Source organism: Cibotium barometz, chromosome 37 (assembly GCF_041138505.1).
Source record: "Cibotium barometz isolate CiBa-2024 chromosome 37, ASM4113850v1, whole genome shotgun sequence".
In the NCBI taxonomy this organism is placed as follows: Eukaryota; Viridiplantae; Streptophyta; class Polypodiopsida; order Cyatheales; family Cibotiaceae; genus Cibotium; species Cibotium barometz.
This window is the reverse complement of record NC_141082.1, coordinates 6,021,327-6,045,205: the sequence shown is the minus strand read 5'-3', so window position 1 is coordinate 6,045,205 and position 23,879 is coordinate 6,021,327. Positions and strand designations below refer to the sequence as shown.

The following is a 23,879-nucleotide window of genomic DNA, read 5'->3' as shown; positions in this document are numbered from 1 at the left end:
AGCTTCAAATCCCAGCAAGGAAACAAAATATTTATCTCTTCAAGGGGAACCACCAGCAGAGGCTGGAACCATAGTATTTACATACCAAATCTCAGCAAGACATATGAGTTATACCAAAAACCATCATAAGCTTCATGGCTCAAACCAAAATCCAAGGTTATAACTTCTTCGTCTGTCTGCAGAACCCAGGGCTTCACTCTCTCGCCTCTGTAGACTCTCGAACCTTCCTTTTTCCAAACTAGAGTAACCACTCACCATGTACTCAAAAAAGGAGCACCCCCCCCTTGTAAGGCAAGGGACCTAATACAACCCATAAGAGCATCAATGGAGCAACTGCCAAACTGTTGATACATATATTTATTGGGTAGCATCATGCTTGAATAACAACTTTAATCCATCAAAGCATCATAGATCCAACTCGTTAAGTCCCAACAAGTGATCCACAGCCAGCTTCGACCATAATAAAGGAGCTGGATTATGAAAAAGGGTGTGAAGAAGACCCAAAATACCACACCAACTTAAAGCGCAACCTGCACCTTAACCATGAACAAACCTTGCTCGAAACACATCTTTTCATTTCTCTTCCCCATGATTAAGTGTTTCCTTGATAGGTTCATCTTAAAGTTTCTCCATTCTCTGATCAAACCGGCAAGATTTCTGTAGCATCTCTTTAGTTTTTTGCCAAGCCTTTTACATATCGCATACCTCCTCTGGTTGTTGCAGGTGACTCCTCGGCTTCAGTCAACGCCAGCAGCAGCTTATACTCACAAACGGCAGTCTCTGCTTCCTCACGATTACCCAGGCATCTCTCCAAGGCTTCAGCTCTTCGTCCTTTGCCTGAAATCGGCAACGGATCACTTCATTTTTCGAAATTTTCAGGAAGCGTATCACTGGATGAAGCTTCAATTACTCTCTAATTCAAACCCCTACAAGGCTTGAACAGAAGTTATCTTCCCTAAACGAGACGTTCTGCAAAATTCAGCTCTGGTTTTTCCTCTCCTCACCTTTCTGCATATCCCCCCCCCTTCCTATCTGCATTTTTCTTGTTATTTCTCATTTTTCCCCGCAAGAGATTCGGGCTCCATTCGCTTTTGCAGCCAAAAACTCGGATTTCCTCATTTGAAATACACTGCGCCTCCTTTTTTTTTGCTTAAAATTCGGATATTCCTTTTTTTTAAAACCTTCGTAATTTCCCATGCAAGATGCCACCTTCGAATACGTCTGCAGCTGCTGCCTCTGCTAGGCGGTCTTCTAGTCCCGTCGCCTCGTTCAAGGTATGCTGAAAGCATCACTGTCCATGCCACCACATCACACTGAGACAACCCACAAAACACATTCTCTGCTTCCAAAATGCTCCCACATTTTCCATACATACCTATGAGAGTACAACCAACAAAGACATCTGAATCACAGCCCTTCCTCCAAGCATCAGCATGTAGTGCCTGGCCAATTTCGAGAGAGAACGTTTTGACCCGTCTACCTTCAACAACAGCAGCCACCTCATTCTCTGCAAGCATGCAGCATGCCTGAAGGGCAATTACAAAAGTTCTCTCACTAGGATTTATGCCTTCCTTTTGCATCTGTCTATATAGCTGTACAGCTTTCTCTCCCTCGCCTTATTCAACATATGCTGAGAGCATCACATTCCATGATACCATGTCACGCTCAAACAATCCTTCAAACACATCTTCTGCTTCAGAAATATATCCACACTTGCCCAACATTTTCACGAGGGTGTATATGGACGGCCTCACTGTGAAACCGTGATACCTCTCCATGGGTATAGCTGTTACACTAGTAAAACAGCATTGATACAGCCATCATTCTCAAGGTTATTTATGACTTGTGCGTACTTGCCCCACACCACTTTACCAGTCAGAGTTACTAGACCAAGCTCACTCATTCATCTCTATCACGGTTCCTTTTGTCATTACACCAAGAGATGTGTACATGGGACCATTGGGATTCTTTCTCAGCCCGATTATCTCCAAATTGAATGTGCACTTTAGTTCAGGATGAGTGACATGTGCTTTGGTGAAGCGTAGCCCAGAAGAAACGTTCATGATGCCATTTTGCATGGATGCATCTTCAACCATATTATCTACTCCCTCTCTAGAAGTGATCAGTTGCTGGTCCTTCAGTCTTTCTTATGCCTCCATCAAGATCAAAAACTGCAACTAATCCTTCTTTCTTGTTAGCCCCATAAGAAAGTGATGCTGCTTTTGGTTCATTGATAATTCGTACTACCTCAAGGTTCACCATAAGCATAAAAAAAAAACTCCATGATTCACACCACACTTATGTACAGAGGCTTCGAGACCTGGCTCAGCCTCAGCTCGTCTTATTGAACCTCATTTACAATATGAACATATGTACTTAGGCATCATATAATGACTCAAGTCATGGCACTTAATCCCATGCATCTGGATTTGCATTTAATGGCCTCATATGCATGGTTTCACACCATAGACGTGCCATGGCATGACAACGGTATCTTTTGGTGCGGCTACAACTTAGCAGTGACAAAGTCGTCCACATTGTTGTGTGTTATTTTAACCAAGCCGCACAGCATGGCCAGTCACCGTACTTACCATTATATGGGGATATTATGGAGTTCTCATAACTGGGGGAAGTCCTTCTTCTCGGTGATTTCAACGCCAAGACAGGAAGTCAGCAGGTCCCACTTCTTAATCTGGACGACCCTATCAGACTACAGGAGCTGGACATCATTGACACAGGGCTGCAGAGATCATCACAGGACCGTGAGGAGATCATGGTGTATGGGAGATATTTCTTAAGAGCTCGGAGCTGCACATGGTCTCATTATCTATGATGGGATGTCCCGATGGCCCTCCTCCGACGCCCTCACCTCCTTCCCTCACTCAGGAGGTACTAGCACCGTGGACTACCTTATGGGATCACCGGCTTTGGCACACCTTCTCCCCGACTTCTCCATCCCGCCCCCTTTGAAGCTGACCATGCTTGCCTCTCTTTCACTCTTATCTGCACACCACTCGTCCCTCCATCACCACCCCCCATCTCACATTACACCCAAATCCTTTTTTATCACAAGCTTGATCTTGTTTACTCCAATAAGAGGGGATCCTGTGGAGATTGTCTCATCCTATGTCTACCTTGGTGTCACTTTTAGTGGCCCACGCTTCACCATGCTTCCCGCAGCACATGCCAAAGTGACAAGGGGATATGTAACCTTGAGCTTACTTGGGCGGCAACGCTTCCCGGCACATTTCCTGGAGCCTAGGACAAAGGGTTGGCTTTTTGACACCCTGGTCACACTAGCCTTGATGTATGGAGCAGCTTCTGGGGGCCAGATTTATCCAACGAGGATTGGCAACGAGTTGAGAGGCCCCAGGTCATGATGTTCTCTCGTATGATCTGCAGCAAACCATCAGTCCCACACCAAATTATCGAGGCAAAGTTTGTTGCAGCCCTGATGGTAGTGGATGCACTCTTCCAGACAGTCACATACCTCCATCACATCAGTCACATGGATCCCCACAGGTACCCGAGGCTTGCCGTGGAGTCCTCGAGACAACTAGCACTTGAGGGCCACTCTAGAGTATGGTATGCATTAGTTTCCACTTGGTTCTGAGTATATGGGCTCCGCATGGACCACCTACCCCCCCTTCAGTACAGTTTGGACTCCCCTTTTCTCCGGCTCTCTCACAAGGATACCAACCCGGTTATCCGGTTAGATCTTCTCAACCTCTACACCCATTGCACATGGATCACACCTCCGGAGCTCCCAACGAAGATGCACTTCTATAGAGATCACTTCCTCATGCTCATTGAGGATGGACTCATCCAGCAGACGGACTACTTGAGTGTTCACATGTCCCATGCCATGCAGATTGCAATTGGTCAAATACGGGTTTCATCCCACCACCTCAAAGTGGAGACAAGTAGAGCTAAGCGCATCTTCAGAGCCGGGAAGCTCATACGAAGACCCACAGAGGAGAGGATCTGCCGATTATGCCGCACACAGGCTAAGACGGAGGAGCATTACATATGCCGCTGCCCAATATACTATGAGATCCATGGGAGGTTTCATTGTTTGTTTCATGAGGGATTTGGTCCACACTCCAAGATCATTGACTTCCAGGATTAGCGTTGCCTAGGCCTCTTCCTGCTTGAGCTCCGCAGACACAGGGACACTTTCTTGAGAGAGCTTCGGCCCCAACTACCCCGCCCCCTCCCTCGCCAACCAACCATCACCAGTTTTTTCCGGACCCAGTAGGTGGAGGACACCGATATAGAGGATCTTGTGGACCCTCCTCGAGCTGCTCCGGACCTACCTCGCCCGAGAGGAGTTACCTCAAACCAAGCCTCCACACTCCAACGTGCCCAACACCCCCAGCCCCCCAGCCGTCGGCCATGATCCCCTCATCACCTCCAGATCCAAGACATGCTCCACCAGCTACCTTTCCACATGACATAGCTAAGGGAGATGTGACATAGCTGAGGGAGACCTCTCGGCCATACTCATTAGCCCCATGCTTTGATATTTTGGAGAGTGGTATACCATCTACTGGGAGCTGTTGCTCTCGTGTTTCTATGTTCTTAGTATTCCATGATGAGTTTCCATGGACAGTTTTGTATCACCCCAGTGAGATAGCTATGTTTCTGTTTTATTTTCCATTCCATGATGAGATATGCCATGGACATTATTGTATCACTTTGGTCTCATAGGCCCATTGGGTCTTTAGTAGACGCTCTCTCTCTCTCTCTCTCTCTCTCTCTCTCTCTCTCTCTCTCTCTCTCTATGTATCTATGTATCTATGTATCTATTAATCCACATACAAAATGAACAACTCGTATATTCCACATTTGTTGATTCACAAATTTACCATTCATTCATGACAAACTGATTGCTTGTGTTCTCGTTTTTAGCAAGTTGAATGTACTCCTAGACTTTTTTTGAAAATTCAAACATTCGTTAATCAAGCAAAGACATGGAGTAAGTTGGAGGCAGGTTACAAATGGCATATTGTAGAAAACAGAATCCCAGTACGAATCCATAAAACAACTTGAGGGCACCTGTAGCTTCTTCAGTCGTGCATTCTCCTCCTTCAATTGAGTTACTTCAGCTTCCAACTCCACTGTGTAAGCCTGAGATTTACGGAAGTACACATACTAAACTTGAGCAGAGTATGCAAAACGTTACAATATTCAAGCAAAGCTATACCTTTTCCATACACGGATATATCACCTGTCTTCTAGCCCTGGATCTAGCTGCGGACTCTCTATTCTTTATCATCCGCTTTTGTCTTCTTTGTTGCATGGACTCCTCCACTACGTGAAAGGCAGCACCACGTTTTCTGGACAGCATGGGACAATCTGAAACAGAGGGAATGAATGCCAAACCACCTGGACCTGAACCTGCACCATCATGATAACCTGGCAACATCAGATTGGCTCCCCTTGCGACAGCGGGGGTCACCTCAGCTAGTCGCAAATGCTGGTGTTGCTGTTGAGAAGCATTGTTTATCATCCAATCTGCTTGAACGTCGGAAGCCTGAAGGACTGCAGGGTGCAGATTAGGGTTTCCAGGGTAAAGACAAAAATCTACCTTAGCATCGTTGTCTTCCTTTACAACTCCGGCCTTCAGAAGGAAATCTTCAAGGGTCATTTCCCCCATAGTCCCTAGCCGACGCTGCTGCTGCTGTGCAGGATTATGTTGCTTGTTGTCTATGGCCCTGCTTCTTGGCTGAATCTGCTTCCATATTTCTTCCATACTCTTGCCGCTCACAGTCCGAAGAAAAGAAAGATTGCTATGAGGATCCATGGCTGCATGCGCTATAGCCTTCCCTCCCTCTTCTGCTGTCCAGACATTCTTCCCAAAATCTTCCATGCCAAAGCTTTTCCCTGCCGATTTCTGAAGCTCCTCTGCAGAGAAACCATAAATCGAAGGCTGCCGCGCTATGGAGGACAAAGAGGCTCCTGCATTTCCCGTGCCAGAAGAACAAGACGAACGCATAGCCTTCTGCGAGGGCATGGCGGCAAACCGAACGCATCGAGAGATAGAGTGGGAAAGATAAAACTAGAGGCCCAAAGCATCTCGAAGAGCGACAAGAATGCGTGGTTCAAAATGCCTCTCTTACGGGATCGCCATAGACAAGCAGCTTCTAAGCTTCTCGCTTTCAAACAGAGAAACCGAAGCTAAGCTAGCATGCCAACCACTTAAGTACTGTTAACTATTTGTCCGCGTTTAATCTTTTAAAATTTGGAAAAAATGCTTTCGGCTTCTTTCATGCAACAATATATATTTGTCGAGGTATTGTTCATCTTCCATCAAATTTATTACTTTTTTCAAACCTTCAGGGTTAACTTAGTTTATCTTCCATCAAATTTATTACTTTTTTAAAGCTTGAGCGGTAACTTGGTTTAAATCTTTGAAGGGTAGGTGTATCCACACACATGCTCAAACAACCTGAAACAAGGCCACGCGGTGGCTTGTATGGGAACAAACCCAAAGACCTGGGTTTTTTTCCATCTCATTGAATAATTTCTTTTGTTTTCCATGTTTCTTATTACTAGTGGCATGACCCGTCTCTCTGATGGACAAGAGTATTCTTGCATGCATAAAAACACACACTCGAACACGAGGGAGAGTAGAGAGAGAGGCCTTATATTTGAAGCCATATATGTCCATGTAGGAGCTCTTAAAGCATTTACTTTCCTTTGAATAAAGCACCAAACTTGGCACATATATACATCTAGCATTCCAACCCAATGTAGTCGTGAGACAATCTTAACACACGTAAGCAAAGCATTATAACAATCTTACAACTTGATTATCTCTCCTTGGAAGCCTATACTCCTTGCCTCCATCTGTTCAAAAATATATATATAAGAACATTAGCTATTGTAAGATATAATTTTTAAAGAAAAAAAGCTGAAAGATAAAACTTTACAAAACTCATTTAGCGGATCAATATTTGAGATGATAGCGTTTGAACACGCTTATAGACAGAAAATTCTATAATGTCCAATGACTACGTACATAAAATCTAATTTATTAGGCTTTTCATAGTCTACAAACATTACATGTACATGAAGCTGATCAACAATCTTAGATAGTAAATTCCAAGGAGCCCAAAGCTCTCGTTGTAAGTGTCTGGAGGACCATACAAACCTAGCAATAGTCTAAACTCAAAAAATAAAGATATTCCATGTCCCTGTAGTATCAATAATAATTTATACTTACAATTAAACGTAAAAACTATATAAAAAGCAAGTTTTTATATCGTAATACATTTGTGCTCTCTAATAGTTCAATTATTAGAAATGATGTTGCTTGTCCTTCCCAAGACGGGGGGTCTACAATGGAGCCATGAAGATTAGATAGATTATGGTAAACAATGATAACTATATTATAGCAAACGTCAAGACAAATACCTTCAATATCTTGTCCATCGCCATAAATGAATGAAAATGATCTCCTTGCCACATCTATCCTAAGCAATATTACCTGTGATATCAAATACGACACTACACTTCACTAATCATTTACGTAATATTTTGAGACCACTCTCTCTCTCTCTCTCTCTCTCTCTCTCTCTCTCTCTCTCTCTCTCTCTCTCTCTCTATGGATGGTAAGTATTTCAACCCAAGCAAGAAAAATTAACAATGCCACTGTAAATGAAAGCAAGTCAAAAGCAAAACATTTGCTTATCCAAATGTTATAAAAACAAAGATGAACTCACCGTGTCTCTATAGCCATGTTGGCAAACAAGCACAGCATATCTAACGCAAACAAGCACGGCATACAAATTATTGAACACTATTGAGCTGCCTTGATAAAATAGTGATGAAACACGATACATTAACAGATAACTATAATGTATGCAGTAGAACTAAAAATATATAGAAACATAACAATAAGATGAATGTACATGAGAGAGAGAGAGCAAAAAGGGATGATCTTGCTTATATCAATCCAAAATAAAAATGACACAGTCGATAGCCAGCCTTTGCAAGGCTCTAAATTTATCCTTTTGTAGTGCCTTCTTATAGTATCTACCAGTACTAAGATGATAAGATGCGCCGGCGGGCTGAGTGTTTAAGGAAGCGATGTTTCCTACAATAAAGTAGGTGGGCCTCGACAGTTGGCAATGTTGACATGCGACCGTTTGGCTACCTACTGCAGCACTGGTTGACGCTGGGCTAGCCTATGTCTAACACTTGGCACACCCAGGTGGGTCGGATTCCTGATCCGACGACGACTAGAACCCACAAAAGTGTCGTCTTTTTTTTTGGGCGAGTTTTGATTAACGTTTGTGATGATCTTTGGTTCGGCGCTTTTAGAGGCCGGGGATCCGAATGTTGTGGTAGTAGGCACATCTTGGACAAGTTGATCTAGAAGGCAGAGGATGATGAATGCCTTCCACGATATGAATTCTAGGGATTACTTCCTGGAAGTCGACTTCCAGAAGAAAAATTTTGGGATAGTTCTTACTTCTTCCCAGCGTACTTGCCTTGAGTTCCTTGATGTGAGCGAGGATCTCAACGGTGTTGTGGTTGTCAATTTGCTACTGGCCTTTGTCAGGCATTATCATGGTGATTAGCCAATCATGCAACTGGTGGTAGTTCTTCTAGATAGCAGTGGAGTAATCCTTCAGCACTTCCAATAGCTGCAGCCTTTCTATGTTGATAGGTGCCTGTGGATTTAGTGCTGGCAGGTTCTGTGGGGGTATCTCCACTTCTGCTGCTTTTGCCATTTTGCTATCTTGACCACTTACTTCAGAGAGCGCAAGGTGATGCTCTAAGGTGAGGATGGGTCTGTCTCTTCTAGTGCTATTTTCGGCGACCTCGAGTAGGAGCACAGAGATAGGAGGTAGAGGAGTTGCCCATGATCCTTGAATATGAGCCCTTGTGTTTGCATGTTCCTCCATGTTACTACTAATGTCAGTAACTTTAGAATCATATTTGCATGTTCCTCCATGTTTGCATGTTCCTCCATGAGTGTCAGTAACTTTAGAATCATATTGTTGTCTTGTAGATGGTCTTTTGGTGTCATTGTTGTTGTATTTCCACCAAAGTAACTATCTTTATCATCAGAGTTATGAGTACCGTGTGCTAGCTATTGGCATAGCTAGGATTGAGATTTGGGAACCCATTCTTTGATTTCCAGTGTTGCGAAGAAGGTGATTCTCTTTTTAGCTGTCCTCGACTTCTCCCTTTGCTATAAAGATCTTGACTAGTGACACCAGAACACTGGCCTTCATGAGATGGAAACTTCTACAAGGGCCAGGACTGCCAGTGTAAGTGGTGGCTTCTTTTCCAGGGTGATGGTGACTACGGGTTATGCAGTTAGAGACAAAAGAAGGAACTAAGGGTTGTTGGATTTTGGGAGTATGTTGTGCCTCATGAGATGTGGATGTATAAATGGGTGATACTTCAGTTTTGGATATGGGGGTTGGGTTTTCTAAGGTTAGAAGTTTGGCTTTGGGTATGTATATGGTGTTCTTTATGGCTATATGCAGAACATGTGTAAGGCAAGACGAAGTGTAGAAGGTTGTTGTAGGCAAAGGGCTATGGCTTGAGGCAAGAAGGGGTGCTGCATTTAAACAGATAGATACACCCATATTAGTTGAATTTAGGGGGGGTTAAAAAGAGTCACCATGTAGCATTGGCATGCAGTAATTGAAATTTTTTTATTAGACTGCATCATGTCGCTGAGCACTTGAGGCAAATCTTTCATGATTGTTTGGAGGGGTGTCATCTCATGATGGTGATCGATGCTCGGGTAGTGGATTGGTGGTTCTTTCGCCTTAATGAAGTGATTTGGTGGCATCGGCGCGTGGTAGGGTCGCAAGTGATAGCCATTGACTGGCTTCTAAAAATTTTCACCGTTGAGTGTGTCGAGAAGGAAAGTGCCATCATAGAACTTTTCCATGATCCAGAATGGTCCTGTCCATTGGAGCCTCAGTTTAGTTTTTCGAGATGTGGACCCATATGAGACTGAAATAGTAGGACTGGATCTTCTTCTTTGAACATCTAGAATTTGGAGCGAAGGTCAACCCATTTCGTCCTTCTTTTCTGAATGACTGTGGTGACGTAGAAACTCTTAAGACGAACTTCATCCAATGCTAGGAGCTGATCCAAGTGATGTTGAAGGGACTCTTCCGGGCTTAGCTTTTCTGCAATAGCAATGCGAAGACTTGGCACTAGGAATTCCATTCGTACAACTGCTTCAGTGCCATATACTAATTTGAATGGGGTCATTCCAGTGGAGGCTATGCGGAATGCCCATAAAGCTGAATAAAGCTTTTCATCCCAGCCATTGTGATTTGGATTGACCAACTTTGTGAGGATTTTGTTAGTTGATTCAGCTTGACCATTGGCTTGGGGATAGTATATTGTGAAGTGTTTATGAATGGTGAGTTGTTGGGTGACCAGTTCTTTGATGACATCATTGACAAAGTGCTTGCCTTGGTCACTAATCAACTCGATCAAGCATCCGAAAACAAGTGATTATCATCTTGTACAGGAATTTGGCAGTTGATTGTGCCATGTTATGCTGGAGAGCACGGGCTTCTACCCATTTGGTGCTGTAGTCTGTTTTGCTACTAAGATATACTTATGACCAATGAAACGGGATGGATGCTTAAATGGGCCAAGAAAGTCAAGGGCCCATTTTTGGAATGGTTCTCAGGGAAGGATTGGGTTGTGTGGCATCATGTCTCTGTCTATTAGCTGGCCGAGACATCGGCATATGTCACACAGTTTGGCCCATTTGCAACATCACCAAGTACTATCCTACTTGGAGGATTTTCCTCCTGGTGATTTCTCTAGCAAAGTTTCCTCCATTGATTCCTTGGTGAGCTTCTCTGAGGATAGCTTCCTGCTCATGTGGTGGGATACACCTCCAGAGGATTTGGTCAATCCCCTTCTTGTATAGCTGGCCAACTATGACTTGAAAGTACCAGCTGTTGGTGGATTGCAAGCTGCTTCTGCTGATCTCTGGACAGATTATCCTCCATCAAACCTGTGACAACAAATGTTACCATTTCATCATACCACGTTTGGGGGATGGGAGTGATTGTATGAGTTGTGAATAGTTCAGCATCCAGTAGGTCATCTGCCACTCCGGTTGGGGCTTCTCTAGACTCAAGCCGGGATAAATAATCTGCCACTGTATGATTGGCACCTAGGGTGTGCACCATTGTGAACTCAAATTCTTGGAGTATTAATATCCATCTAGCTAGCTTTCCTACTAGACTTTGCTTATCTACCAAATATAGCAAGGCGGAGTGATCTACATGAAAAGTAAATTTATTTCCCAATAGGTAGTGCCGAAACTTGGTTACTGAGTAGATCATGCCAAGGGCTTCTCTATGTGTAGTTGATTAGTTCTTCTCAGCTTTAGAGAGCCTTTGACTGGTGTATTAGATAGGTCGAAACCATTTCTTCTCGATTGCTTGCATCAGCGCACTACCAATTGTGACATCAAAGGCATCTACAAAGACATGAAAGGGCAGGTCCCAGTTTGGAGGTTGGACCACCGGTGCTTTTGACAGCATGAGCTTAAGATGCCAGAATACGATGTCGCATTCCTCCATCCAATTGAAATTTTCCTATCTTAACTGCTTCGTCAGAGGTTTTTTGATCTGGTACCTTTCTTTGATGCAAAGGGGTTGGTACATGGACGAGGTGCATTCAACGGTGCCATCTGACTTGTCCCAAAAATCTTCTCAGCTCTTTCTCATTTGTTGGATGTGGGGATTTCCGGATTACCTCAACCTTGGCCGGGTTGACTGCTATTCCTTCTTTGGAAATGACGTGGCCTAGTAGCATTTCGCTTTAGACAACAAAGGTACATTTGGCTGGATATAGACTTAATCTAGAGAGTCTGCATTTGGCCAAGCACAGCTGTAGATACATCAAATAGTGAGATGTCTTACCAAAAACATTGAAGTCATCAATGAATACTCACATGAAGGAGGTTAGGAAAAGAGCAAAAAGTTATTGAACCATGTGCTGAAATGTGGCAGGAGCATTCTTGAGGCCAAAGGACATGATGTTTGAATGCAAAAGCTCCCCATTCTCTGATGAAAACTGTTTTGTGCCGATCTTCCGGGGCCATTTGTACCTGATTATATCCACTAAAGCCATCTAGAAATGAATACATTTCATGGCTTTGCTACAACATCAAACATGGAGTCTGTTGAATGGCAGGGGAAAAGGATCTGAGATGGTTGTTGCATTTAGCTTCTGGTAATCTATACAGACCCTCAAATTTTTATTTTTCTTGGGCACTATTACGATTGGGGACAACCATGTTGCCTGATTGATCAGATATATGAATTCGACTTGTAGCAACTTATCTATTTCTTCCTTCACCCTTTTGGCATAAGTTTGGTTCATTCGGTATCTTTGTTGTCGGATAGGAATGGCATCTTCCTTTAGATTGATCTGGTGTTGGTAAAAGATGGAATCAATTCCTTTCATTTCGGTGTAGCTCCAAGCAAAGACATCTTTGAAAGAAGTGAGCAACACATGGACCTCTTCTCAGAACTCAGTGTTCAGCTTTGCACACTAACCCGGACCATTTTGGGGTAATTATCAGTTCTGAGGTTCATTTCCATGAGTTCATCCTCTTTAACTCTTGGACTGCCTTAGATCTTTGTCAAAATCTTCTTCTGGTGCAATGAGTTGCTGCAAGCTTGGAGTAGTGCCTTCCTTAGCCAGAGTCTCATAAAAATCTTCTTCTGTTTTGGGACTGTGTTTCTCTATCCATGGGGCGGACTGATCCTTAAGAACCTCATCCTTGTGGGGTACTACTTGGTTGATATCTGTCCATTATCTGGACTACATCAACCTCAAACAGGCTAATCAAATGAGCATTTTGATTAGAGATACTCCTCCTCCTCATCGAGGTCTAGCCCTTCGAGCATGTTGACTCCTTCAACTACTTCTAGCTAGGCTAGTTTTCCCACCTTCCACCTGGCAGAGATCTTAATTTTCTTTTTACCACACCAGTCCCAATCTTGCTGGATCCGTGCTTGGCGGAGCCAAGGTCTGCCGAGAAAAATTGGATAAGCACCTTTGATATCTTCCATCCGGAGCACCACAACTAGAAGTTGCATCCGGAGACCTCCAATGTGAGCTCCTGGATTAATCCAAGTGGTTGTACTCGCCGTTGATCCACCATTTTGAAAGCGAATGGTGTCGGCTCCTAACTACTCAACCCGAGCATGCTGCATGTGGCATTTGATAAGATATTAACTCCGGAACCTCCATCTAGCAGAACTTTTGCTATATCCACTCTGGCCAACTTGACCTTAATCATTGGGATGGCTTCATCATAAATGGGGGCTTTCCTTAGTGGGATATCTTCCCTTTCAATATTCAGGGCTGCAAGGGTGGCGTTTTCTCTCCCTGATGTTTCAGGCGACCAATCAGCTACTCCCTAAAACTAGGCTTCAATATAAGCAACTGTTCCATCGACATGTCCATTGGCTATCATTTCAAATCTTCCCATAGATCATACGGCTGGTGTTTTGCTTCTGTGAGCCTTCTTGGGTAATCCACTTGCGTCTGTGCTTTTGCACATTCTTTCGGCCCTAGTGTCTCTGCACCTTTCATTGGCTGGTGTGTCTTGTCTAGCGAGGCCACTTCGCCTTGTTTTCCTTCCGAGCTCATCTTTGAAAAACTGAGTTGTGGTTCCAAGTGACAGATAGGCTTCTACTTTTCCGGGTGCTTTTTTCACAGCGCATCTTTGGCCTACTACTCTTCCACCCAAGTAGATACTTTTGTTCTTACCAAGTGACTCCTTTCTACTTGCCCTTCTTATTCGGGGTGGGTACTTGCATTGCCTCTAGACTCTTGGGTTGCATGGATCTGGTCACTGCCATGGCTTATGATTCAGTCGCCTGTGTGGTCGGCTTGGGCGGGTTGACCAGATATGGAGGCCTAGGCTCCGTCTAATTCTGCTTTATGCTTTTTCCATAATTCACACTCTGACTTCCGGTGGCCTTGATTGTGGCAGTAAAAACATATGAGGATAGGTCTCAGGGAACCAGCCGCGTCCCAAGAAGGAAAGTTTCCGGGGTCTACAGAACTGGTCACGTGGGCAGAACTAGGGTCTACAGAACTGGTCGGGTGTGGCCGTGGGCTGGATGGCTTGGATTGCAGCCACCCTTGGTTGGATTACCGATTACAAAGGGGCTCTCATGCCATTGTAGCAACAAGCTTCTATTGTATGGGTAGCCGTCCTATACAGATGGCGCACCAGAGTTCATTCAAGCCACATTCATCAACTATGTCCATAATTGCAACACTTCACACACCAGATGTCTGACCGGATGGAAGGAGTGGCCTTCGCACCAGGAGCAAGAAGGCAGGACAACCAAGGAACTTGAAGTTACTCCTTAAGAATGTGATGGTGTCCTCAAATTTGTGCTAAGCTTGATGAGTGTCAAATTGTGAAGAAGAGAAAGTTAGAAAGGGTTACCATCACATTGATGAACAGGGCACTTGATACATCTATTCTAAAAGATGATCCTAGATGGTTTAGTGTTCAATCTGAAAACAATATATTGTCGTTGGGATTGTTTGAGGTAAAATTTATTAGACTCGGATATGTTTGTGGAAAAAAAAATTACATATAAAAAACACTAATGGGTATTGCATTCCTATGTTTCTTATGTATTGTAAGTAGAATCAGAGAATTTTGATGTTCTGCATTGGGTCTTTCATAAGACATCGATACCCGAGATCATCAGCACGACGATTAGAGAAATGGTAAAATCTTGGATGTGGAAGGCATGGGACAATATAAGGTGGAGTGGCATATGGTGGGTGATCTTAAAACTCTGAAATGTATGCACAATGTGTCAAAAGGGTGCTAATTCAAAAAGTCCCTGCTTATATTGCATCTGTAGTACAAAGGTGTTTGATAAGAGGTATTGGAAGAAGGCACCGGATAGGCACTTGAAAGACCCAAACTTCAAGCCAATTCTCTATATTCCATTGTCAAGTATCCACATTTGTCCAATGCATGCCCTTTGCAGAATCATTGAAAAAACTCTTGTTTTTATACATATATTTTGCATGGACTCTACAGCCCAATACAGCAAAGGTTACATCCATCAAAGCACTAGAGAAAGTTCTATCAGATATTGGTTTGCATGGTGGACATGCAAAAATTGAACAAGATGAAAAAAGGTCTAAGGATGGAAAGAATGTACCTAACACAGAAAGCCAAGGTGTGGAAATCTCTAGACACTATGTTTAAGTTCTGTGACAAGAAAGTGTGGATGAAGGAGGACCATGAGATATTTCAAACAGTGCTAGATGAGTTCAAGAGATCAATGATTGATGCATGGACGGATCAACACATCACCCACTATATGGTATTAGATTGATTATGCATTGAACTAGTTTTTATACTGTATATAAAAAAATATACTAATTAATGTATTCTTTTATTCTCTTGAAGCATATTATATACCATCATACCCCTTGATTTGCAAAGAAGTATGATAGTTTATCAATATGGTCAACCCAGGGAATGGAGAAAACACATTATCAAGCACGCTCAGGGTATTTCAATCATACAAGACATGGTGGAGGAGCAGAAAAAGCTAACAGTTTAGAGGAATTACATCAGTGGCCATATAGGAAGCTTCTACACAAAGCCAAAAAGAAGCAGCAGTTCAAAGCATCCCAAATTAATCAAACAGTAAAACTTGTGAATAAAGAAAGAAAACAAGATATATGGAGGAGATCTAATGCAAGTATTAAGCATGCAGAATGGCGAGTAACAAAACAAAGAAATGGGAAGATTTGGATACCCATAGATCCATGGATTAACATTTCAAATTCAGAAATGATCATATGCAAAACTGTCATGACATTACATGAGAGAGAATATTATTACAAGAGATAGGAATATACTAGTACTCCTTAACCTGCTCACTAACATCCTTGGGTGCATGAAGCCTTGCCCTTTTTGAAGATGGCTCTGCAACATCCTGTATCTGGCAAATTGGAGGAACCCTCGGTTTTGTGAATCTCAGAAGCTCCCTTTTGCCATAATCACTTAGCATATTGGGATCCTTAATCCCACACGCCAATCCATATTGGGCTAAGTAATATTTACTCCTTAGTGCATAGACTCCAGGGCCCTGCCCAAAGATTCGCAATGCTAGCTGCTTCTCCAAAAGCATGACTTTGTCTGCATTCCACCTGACGGGATATGTCCCAAGGTATCTGGATAATGTCTTGATTGCAAACAAAGGAAATTCTACATTGTCTTTCGAGAATGTCTTGTGGAATATAATGAATTGTGGAAACTTCAATCGGTTTATGTACTCTCCCAGTGCTGAGTCCATTCCGAGTCCTCCCATGTGTTTGCATGCTCCCCGTGATCGAGAAACTCATCCTCAAACACAACCAGTTGCAAAACAATATTGTCGATGAGCCAACAAAACAAATAGAATAAGCTACTCATCAGCACGATAAAAAGTAATTAACAAGTAAACACGCCTTTTGATTTTCATTATTAACAAGTAAATCATTTGTCCATATATTGATTGTTGAGTTAGTGTCTTGGACCATCGATGAGGACGTCCCTTCCCTTCCCATGTGTGAAATATTAAGTCTTTGCTGAATAGCCTGAAATTCCCCTTCAGTGGGAAGGTTGGATTCATAGCTTTTTGCATCCTTGTACATCATGGTTGGATAATGTGTCGACAGCAGAATGGAACTCACTGTCCTTGACATTTGAATCCAATAAGAGATACTTATCCAAATCTGGATCCACAAAATCTTCATCTTCCTCAAGATTTTGTGCAATGATGGCCAGACAGTAGTCTTCTCTTATGTCAAAGAGAGCTTGAATATCTGTAATTAACAAATATTCTTTGTTACCAATAGGAAATGTGGGGAGTAGTGGGGTTGGAATGTCCCCTACTTCCTCTATCATAGAGGGTTGCTCGTCACCTGTAACCACTAAGGTGTCTTCTCTTCTGAGCCTGCTCACTTAAGTCCCTCTCTATAGCCAAGTTTATCTCCTCCACAATCTCTTGAACTTCATCTTCTTCTCTTGGAGGTTCGTCTGGCTTCTCCTGAATTTTTTCATTTGCAACTTCTTCATCCTCAAGCAGCACATGCAGGTAGCAGATAAATCCATAGTGGTAAGCAACGAGATGACACTTGCGATTGTGAATGGGGCACTTACTGTGTGTCTTCTTCTTATCATCTGGCACCTTTAAAACATCCCTGTTCAACTTTTGTCTCAGGGTTGTTGAAGGTACGATATCATTCACGTGCACGTACTGGATGCTGTCAAACATGACTGTACCACTCAAAGTGGTCTGCTGAAATTGCTGCCCTTTCTCCTCAAGATACAAATGAGCAGAAACGATCATGTCTTGGATGGAGAAATTGAAATTAAACATGCGTGAGATTTTAGGATAGCGATGATGCTGTTGAACTTTATACAGGAAGTCGAACAACTTTTCATTTAGGGTTTCTTTAAGGCCAGCATCAGACTCAACCTCAATCCCGAAAGGTTCCATCTACTACAAGCCAGGAAATATGTCAGGACGACGAAAGTTCTGCGTAAGATAATAAAGGATTAGCCAAGATCAGTATAACGTGATAAGCGTTGGAGAAATCTCACCAACATCTCTAGTCGCGTTGTAGTAATTTGATGAAATATTAGTGAGAAAATAAAATTGCAAGGAAAAATGTGCCAAAATCACTGCAACACGATACGTGTGGGAGAATTCCCAAGGAGCCCTCTCTTCACGTTATAGTGATTTGATGCAATATTTCAAAGGCAATGACGATTGTAAGAAAAATCACTACAAGAACGATAGTAGGACAAATCACTATAATGCGATATGGGTGGGAGAGTTCTCACTGACTCCCCTCTTCGCACTGTAGTAATTTGATCAATTATTTGCAAGGAAAAAATTAATTTCTTAAAAATCTAAACGATGAAATCTTTGAAAAAGTAAAAAAAAGAACGACAGTAGGGACAAATCACTATAACGCGATATGCTTAAGAGAGTTCGCACCAAGACCTCTTCTCGCGTTGTAGTGCTTTTTCAAGAAATTTATGCAAGCAAATTACCATTGTGGGCAAAATCACTACAACGCGATATGGATACGTTAGTTCTCACCGAGATCCCTCTTCGCGTTGTAGTGATTTGATGACATATTTGGGAGAAATAAGTTAAATTCTTTAAAATCTAAAAGCAACAATCTTTGATGGAATATTTATAAAACAATTATACAACTTCGGCCAAATTGAAACACAAAAATATTCGAAAACATACCGCAAAATTCACTAGGAGAGTAAGAAGCAACCAACGAAGTTGACTTTAGGAGAGTAAGAAGCAGAGTGAAGGTGATGACTGCGAGAAAAATTGCACGACGTGATTGCGAGAAAAATTACACGAGAGCAAGAAGTAATGAATAATGAATGTTGGTCACCTTTATCCACAAAAACTAATGGTCTATACACGTGGCAGACATGCATGATGGCACACCACGTGCTCTGCACACATATGATGACACGTGTCAAAATTTGATTGATCGTAATCATCATGAGTATGGCCCGCGTAATTCTTTGGTGACTTATCTAGCAATCACTCCTGGTCTTAAATACTATATTCAATCATATATATCATGTTTTACCTACGTTCATTAGATATTGGGTCAAACGAAAGGTAATGTCTGACAAGTCACCACGACGCGAAGAATGAATTACGATTTTTTCTGATGTAGCCATATCGCGTTATAGTGTTTTGGACATACTTTCTTGTCCTATACATTGTTCTGTGTCATGTATGTTTTCTATTACTTATTTTCATCACCTACTTTGTAAAATGAAAGGCTCTGTGCAAGAAATCACTACAGCGCATTGAGGGTATGACGATTAGGTCTGATATGCCTTTATCGCGATGTAGTTTATTTGGACCTATTTTATCGTCATAGGTGTTGTTAGGTGTATTGTTCTTGTGTTATTTTTTCAAATGAAAGGGTCTCTTTGAGAAATCAATACAACACGAGGAGTTGATGTAGATTTTGTCTAAAGTATCCATATCACGTTGTAGTGATTTGAAGCTAATTCGTTATCTAAGTTAACTTTTTCAGTAGTTTTTGTATTATTGTCCTATGTATTTATTAAGAAGCTTATCATGTAACATTATGACTATTTTCAGATGGCGCGTACGAAGAAGACTGCAAGGCTCTCATCTACAGATGATCCTCAATTAGGTAGAGAAGCTAGTTCAGAAAAGGAAATTTCTGCACTGTGCTCAATGAGGAGACGCAGATACGACCAACATAGATCCGTTCTTCTTGAACTAAGGAAGGTGGAGAAACATATGCATTGCGTGGTTCCAAAGTTGCCATTCCAGCATGTAGTCCGGTCTATATGCGAGAATTTTGGCATTAATATGCGTTGGCAGGCCTCTGCCCTAGGACGTTTGCAAGAGGCTGCAGAAGACTAGCTTGTCGAGTTTTTTCAAGATAGCTATGTCCTTGCTGCACATGCACACAGAGTCACTGTGATGCCGAAAGACACGAACTTGCTTCGTTTTGCTGAGGTTCAGATATGACCGTACGCTGGAGCTTGCCCTACTTAGTGACAAGAGAATGAAGGGAATTTTGGAAATCCCGCCTTTGATGAAGAAAGTTAAGATCACAGAAGTGACAGAGGCTAGTCATTCACGTGATGACACAAGGCTCAACGCACAAAGGATTGGCGACCAAGCCAGGATGCAGGAGCTCCAAGAATTGCGGTTAAAGAAATCGGCTATTCGGGAAATGCATAAGTCGAATGTCAAAGCTTTGAGTTATTTTGTCCCCTTGTTTCACGTTAGACTTCCGGTGTGAGGCACCGCACAATTTTTCCCTTTCGATGTGGAGGAGATTGATGTTTTGTCCAATGTTTTGAGGGAGGTCAACGATAGAATTATCATAACAGTTCTAAGGTTTGCTACGTCCTTTTCATCATTGTGATTGTAAAGTGGGTTGCTTGTCCAAAGTAACTAATATAATGTAATCTTGTGCAGCTTGGTTGTATCAAATCTCCCATTCGATGTTTAAAATCGTGTATATATTGTAGATTCCCTTCTTTCCTCGGTTCTTACTGCACAACATACTTCATTGGTTGATGTATGTCTGTGGTTTAGTTCGATAAATTTCGATGTAGCTCAAATAATCCTAATGGCATACAATGAAGAGTAAGTGACATGCAATCTCATTTATAGTCTTAGTATTGTGACCTATATTTACTATATATTTTTTATGTTACTTCTGATACTCCTAATTGCATGTTGTAGTTCACACTGGAGTTTGATTCTTTACGATATGGAATCCAAGACTTGTTACTTGGCCAATTCAGGTGAAGAATTCCATGGCACCGTGAGACAGTAAGTCCATACATTCAGTATTTATATATCGTAACGAGTTGGAGAGAGAGAGAGAGAGAGAGAGAGAGAGAGAGAGAGAGAGAGAGAGAGAAGGAGAAGTAGTTAGAGAACTTTCAGTATTGACAACAGTATTGTTTTGTGCAGATCGGTTAGAAAGCTAATAAATGCTCTCGAGGCCATAATCCAGGACACACTACTAGAACACACAAGGACTGTGAGATGCAGAGTCCCGCAGCAATGGGATGGCCATAGTTGCGGTTGGAGGGTGTGCTACAACGCAAAGTTGCTGCTACATTTAGTTCTCGTTACCCGCAGAAAATGTAGGCATGCTCCTTTTTTTTTAATGATATGTTACTTTCCTTCCTCATTCTTTGACAGCACATGTCTATTTTTTTTGGCTTTTTGTAGAATCCACGATTATTAAAATACTCCGATGTGGATTTAGGGTTGTTCAGGGAAGAGGCCATTTGAGCATATTATTGTCAACATTCATAGCATGCCGCCTAATATCCTTGTTGCGTTTGTGCCCCCTCCACCATGGCCGCAACCAGGACCACCGCCATGGTAGTACACCCGAACACAAGTCGACAGGTTTGTTGTCGAGCTTCCAGAATCTGATGAATCTGAAGACGTCAATTTGGAAGCTTCAACCTCGCAACAACAGCAAGCTTCAGTTCTAGAAGAGCAACCACCCCAAGAGCATCCGAAAGAGTAACTACCCCAAGAGCGTCCCGAAGAGCAACCAACCCAAGAGCGTCCCGAAGAGCAAGCACCCTCTCAACGACAAGCCTCACCGCCCCAACAACAAGAATCATCCCACACACAATAGCACGCTTCGTAGGAAAAAATGAGAACATGCTATCAATGCTTTAAACATCCAATAAGAAAATGTAGAATATTTGTCTTAGTTTCTATTGCTCTAAGAAATACAAAATGTTGTCATGATTGATGTAACTATATGCTGTCAAAAATACATTTATCTCCATTTATCTCTATGTGATGGTCATTTGCACCACGAAAACTTGCTTCCTTGTAATGTCTTTACATTGAATGGTCCTTTCTTTTCTCTTTGGTACCTATTTCCAAAAATCCCAGTAATGTATATAAGTAATAATGATTATGGCATAGTTTTGGAATGAATACTTTTTCGAGGTTAGATTGAATAACATACCTTTCGAGGTTAGATTGAATAACATACCTTATGGCCGTTGCACTTGAACACATAATCATCAGGCACTTGTAGGTCATCCTCATTTGCCAAGTCTGTTCTCACTTGACGCAGTGAGATTTTTGACCTTATATTGAGTACTGTCAAGATCTCATGTTCAAACCATACCTCTAATAACATCAATGGATTTTCAATGTCATCCTCCAAGTCCTGATCAATTGCTACAAGTTTTCCATTGACATAATGCCATCTCATATAATGAAAGGCCAAAATAAAATTATGGGAGCCAATCATATATTTACAGACAATAGATTTCCTATGGATTTTGCAGGTAATCCCATTTAATTCTTTCACATCCCAATTTTGACCTAAGAAATCCAAACATTTCTGTGATTTACAGATAAACATTGACAATGTTTTTTTGACCTCCTCGTCATAGAAGAAGTCGACAAAAACATGCAATGGCATAATGACAATGATTTTCACCTGACAATTTGCTACATTTGGTCTTATACACCTTTGCGCGTCTTGGTATATCTTTAATCTAAAGCACTCACTTGTTTCTGCTGTTGGTATGGGCCATTCTGGACTATCGAATGAGGGCAGTGGTGGTAATGCTTTCAAAGATCCATAACCTGTAACACTATGAGGTGCCGTGTAAAATTCATTATAAAAGAAAACTCCTCTCTCTGCCAAAGACCTGCTGGATGTTTCTTTGTATAGCTGCTCACCAATAAATGCATGAAAAACATCGAAGATTCCCACAATACTATCTATAGGCTGCCAGTCAACCAAGTTTGGAGGATGTATATCTATACAGACGAATATAAGAGAACCATAAGTATAGAAATGAAACACATTACATAAACATAATGTAAAAACATTTACTTACAGTTTGGTCTATGGAGTGGGATTCCATCAGGCAAATGTTTTTACAGATGCAGTTCTAAGTGCATGTAAGCATGTTGTATAAGGACTTCCTTAATGCTCCTACCTATGTCAGAGAGTTTGAAGTCTTGAACTCTGCCTTTGTAAGTGTTGATGAACTCATTCTTTGTTTTTTTTTGCTTCCTAGTCTGCAACATAATCCAACTACCACAATAGAGATTGTGGTAGGAATCCACCTTTGATTATCCATATCAAAAATTTTGTATACTATAATAGCTCTAGTAGAGGAGCAGGGACACCTAGGACATCTAGTTTCCATGGAAGCAAATAGAAAATAAAAGCAAATGTAAGAAGATGGAAGAAGATGAGATGGCAGAAGAGATAACCTCCAAAACGTGTAAAATTTTTAGAGGGGAATCCATTCATTAAAGGAGCTGACAACACTCTATTTTTCATATATATTAAAGAACTGACATTATAAAGTGTGCACAAATGCATTTCGTATTTCTTTTAATAACAATATATTCATATAAAGAATATATGAAAAACGTCTAATTATCAAAAGTTCTGTTACGTTGGTCGAAAGCCTTTCTCTCTCTAGAGAAAAAAGGCCCAAAGTTGAGTCCAAAATTCGCCTAATGTGTAGGAAATACGTCTAAATTCGGGACACATGGAGCTTATCGTATGTGGGCTAGGAATGAATTTTTAAAAATACTCAAAACCACAAGTTGGCTTAGTATTCTAAGAATCTACCCCGTGCTTAACATTGGTAGCATTCTATGAGGTAGGTAAGTAGAAAAAATTTAGGTGTGTGTGTGGGTGTCATAATGCTATATAAGGGGTCGAAATGCTTCATTTTATTGCATCCAACCCATATTTCATCAACATACAAATCTTAAATGACTTATTATAATTATAATTAGACTATCAATTTATACTCTAATAGTGTGTAAGGTTTTACTCCACAACCTTAGATTCAGGGAGCAGGCAAAGAGAGACTTGTTCTCAAAAGAGAGGCCTTTTGACCACATCTTCTTCTTGCTCAAATCTCTTTCTATGGTATTCTAAGTTCTCCTTTTTTGTTGGTATTGAGCCCATAATAGTGATGTTCATTTAACCACCACCATAGCTCCATTCAAGGCATCATGCCCCACCATGTGCTCCTCTCGCAAGCCTTGCCTTCTTGCACACCAACTCTCCTTGCTTGCACATATAACCTTGTAATGTATTGCAATTTACCCCTAATGCTCTTGGCCATGTAATCCCATCGATTCCTAGCCATAAAGCTCCACTAGCTCCAATGCTAAGCCTTATTCGTGCCCTCTGCTTAGCCTAAACTTTGTTGCCCACACCTATGTATGTATGAGTGTATATATTTAAGGATTTTTTTTTCCCCAAATTGAAAG

The 23,879-nt window shown here is 41.8% G+C and overlaps 2 protein-coding genes across 3 annotated transcripts in view; both read right to left on the bottom strand.

Annotated features, from left to right (window-relative positions):
- The window catches only part of LOC147616862 (ABSCISIC ACID-INSENSITIVE 5-like protein 2), a 42,537-nt gene extending 36,339 nt beyond the window's left edge, over window positions 1-6,198 (bottom strand). Inside the window, exons 1-2 of one of the 2 annotated variants that reach the window (XM_086776506.1) lie at window positions 5,207-6,198; window positions 5,059-5,130 (exon numbers count right to left, since the gene is read on the bottom strand). In XM_086776506.1, coding sequence (XP_086632632.1) covers window positions 5,059-5,130; window positions 5,207-6,016 — 882 coding nt within the window. In that variant the 5' untranslated portion in view covers window positions 6,017-6,198. The remainder of the gene's footprint in view (window positions 1-5,058; window positions 5,131-5,206) is intronic. The other variant, XM_086776507.1, reaches the window with a different exon arrangement.
- A 14,708-nt stretch (window positions 6,199-20,906) lies between these two features.
- Window positions 20,907-23,731, bottom strand: LOC147616861 (uncharacterized). The gene is made up of 3 exons (XM_086776280.1): window positions 23,653-23,731; window positions 21,632-22,397; window positions 20,907-21,093 (listed from the first exon to the last, which is right to left on the bottom strand). Exons 1-3 carry the CDS (start codon window positions 23,729-23,731, stop codon window positions 20,907-20,909), a joined length of 1,032 nt encoding a protein of 343 aa, XP_086632406.1.
- Window positions 23,732-23,879: the final 148 nt, after the last annotated feature.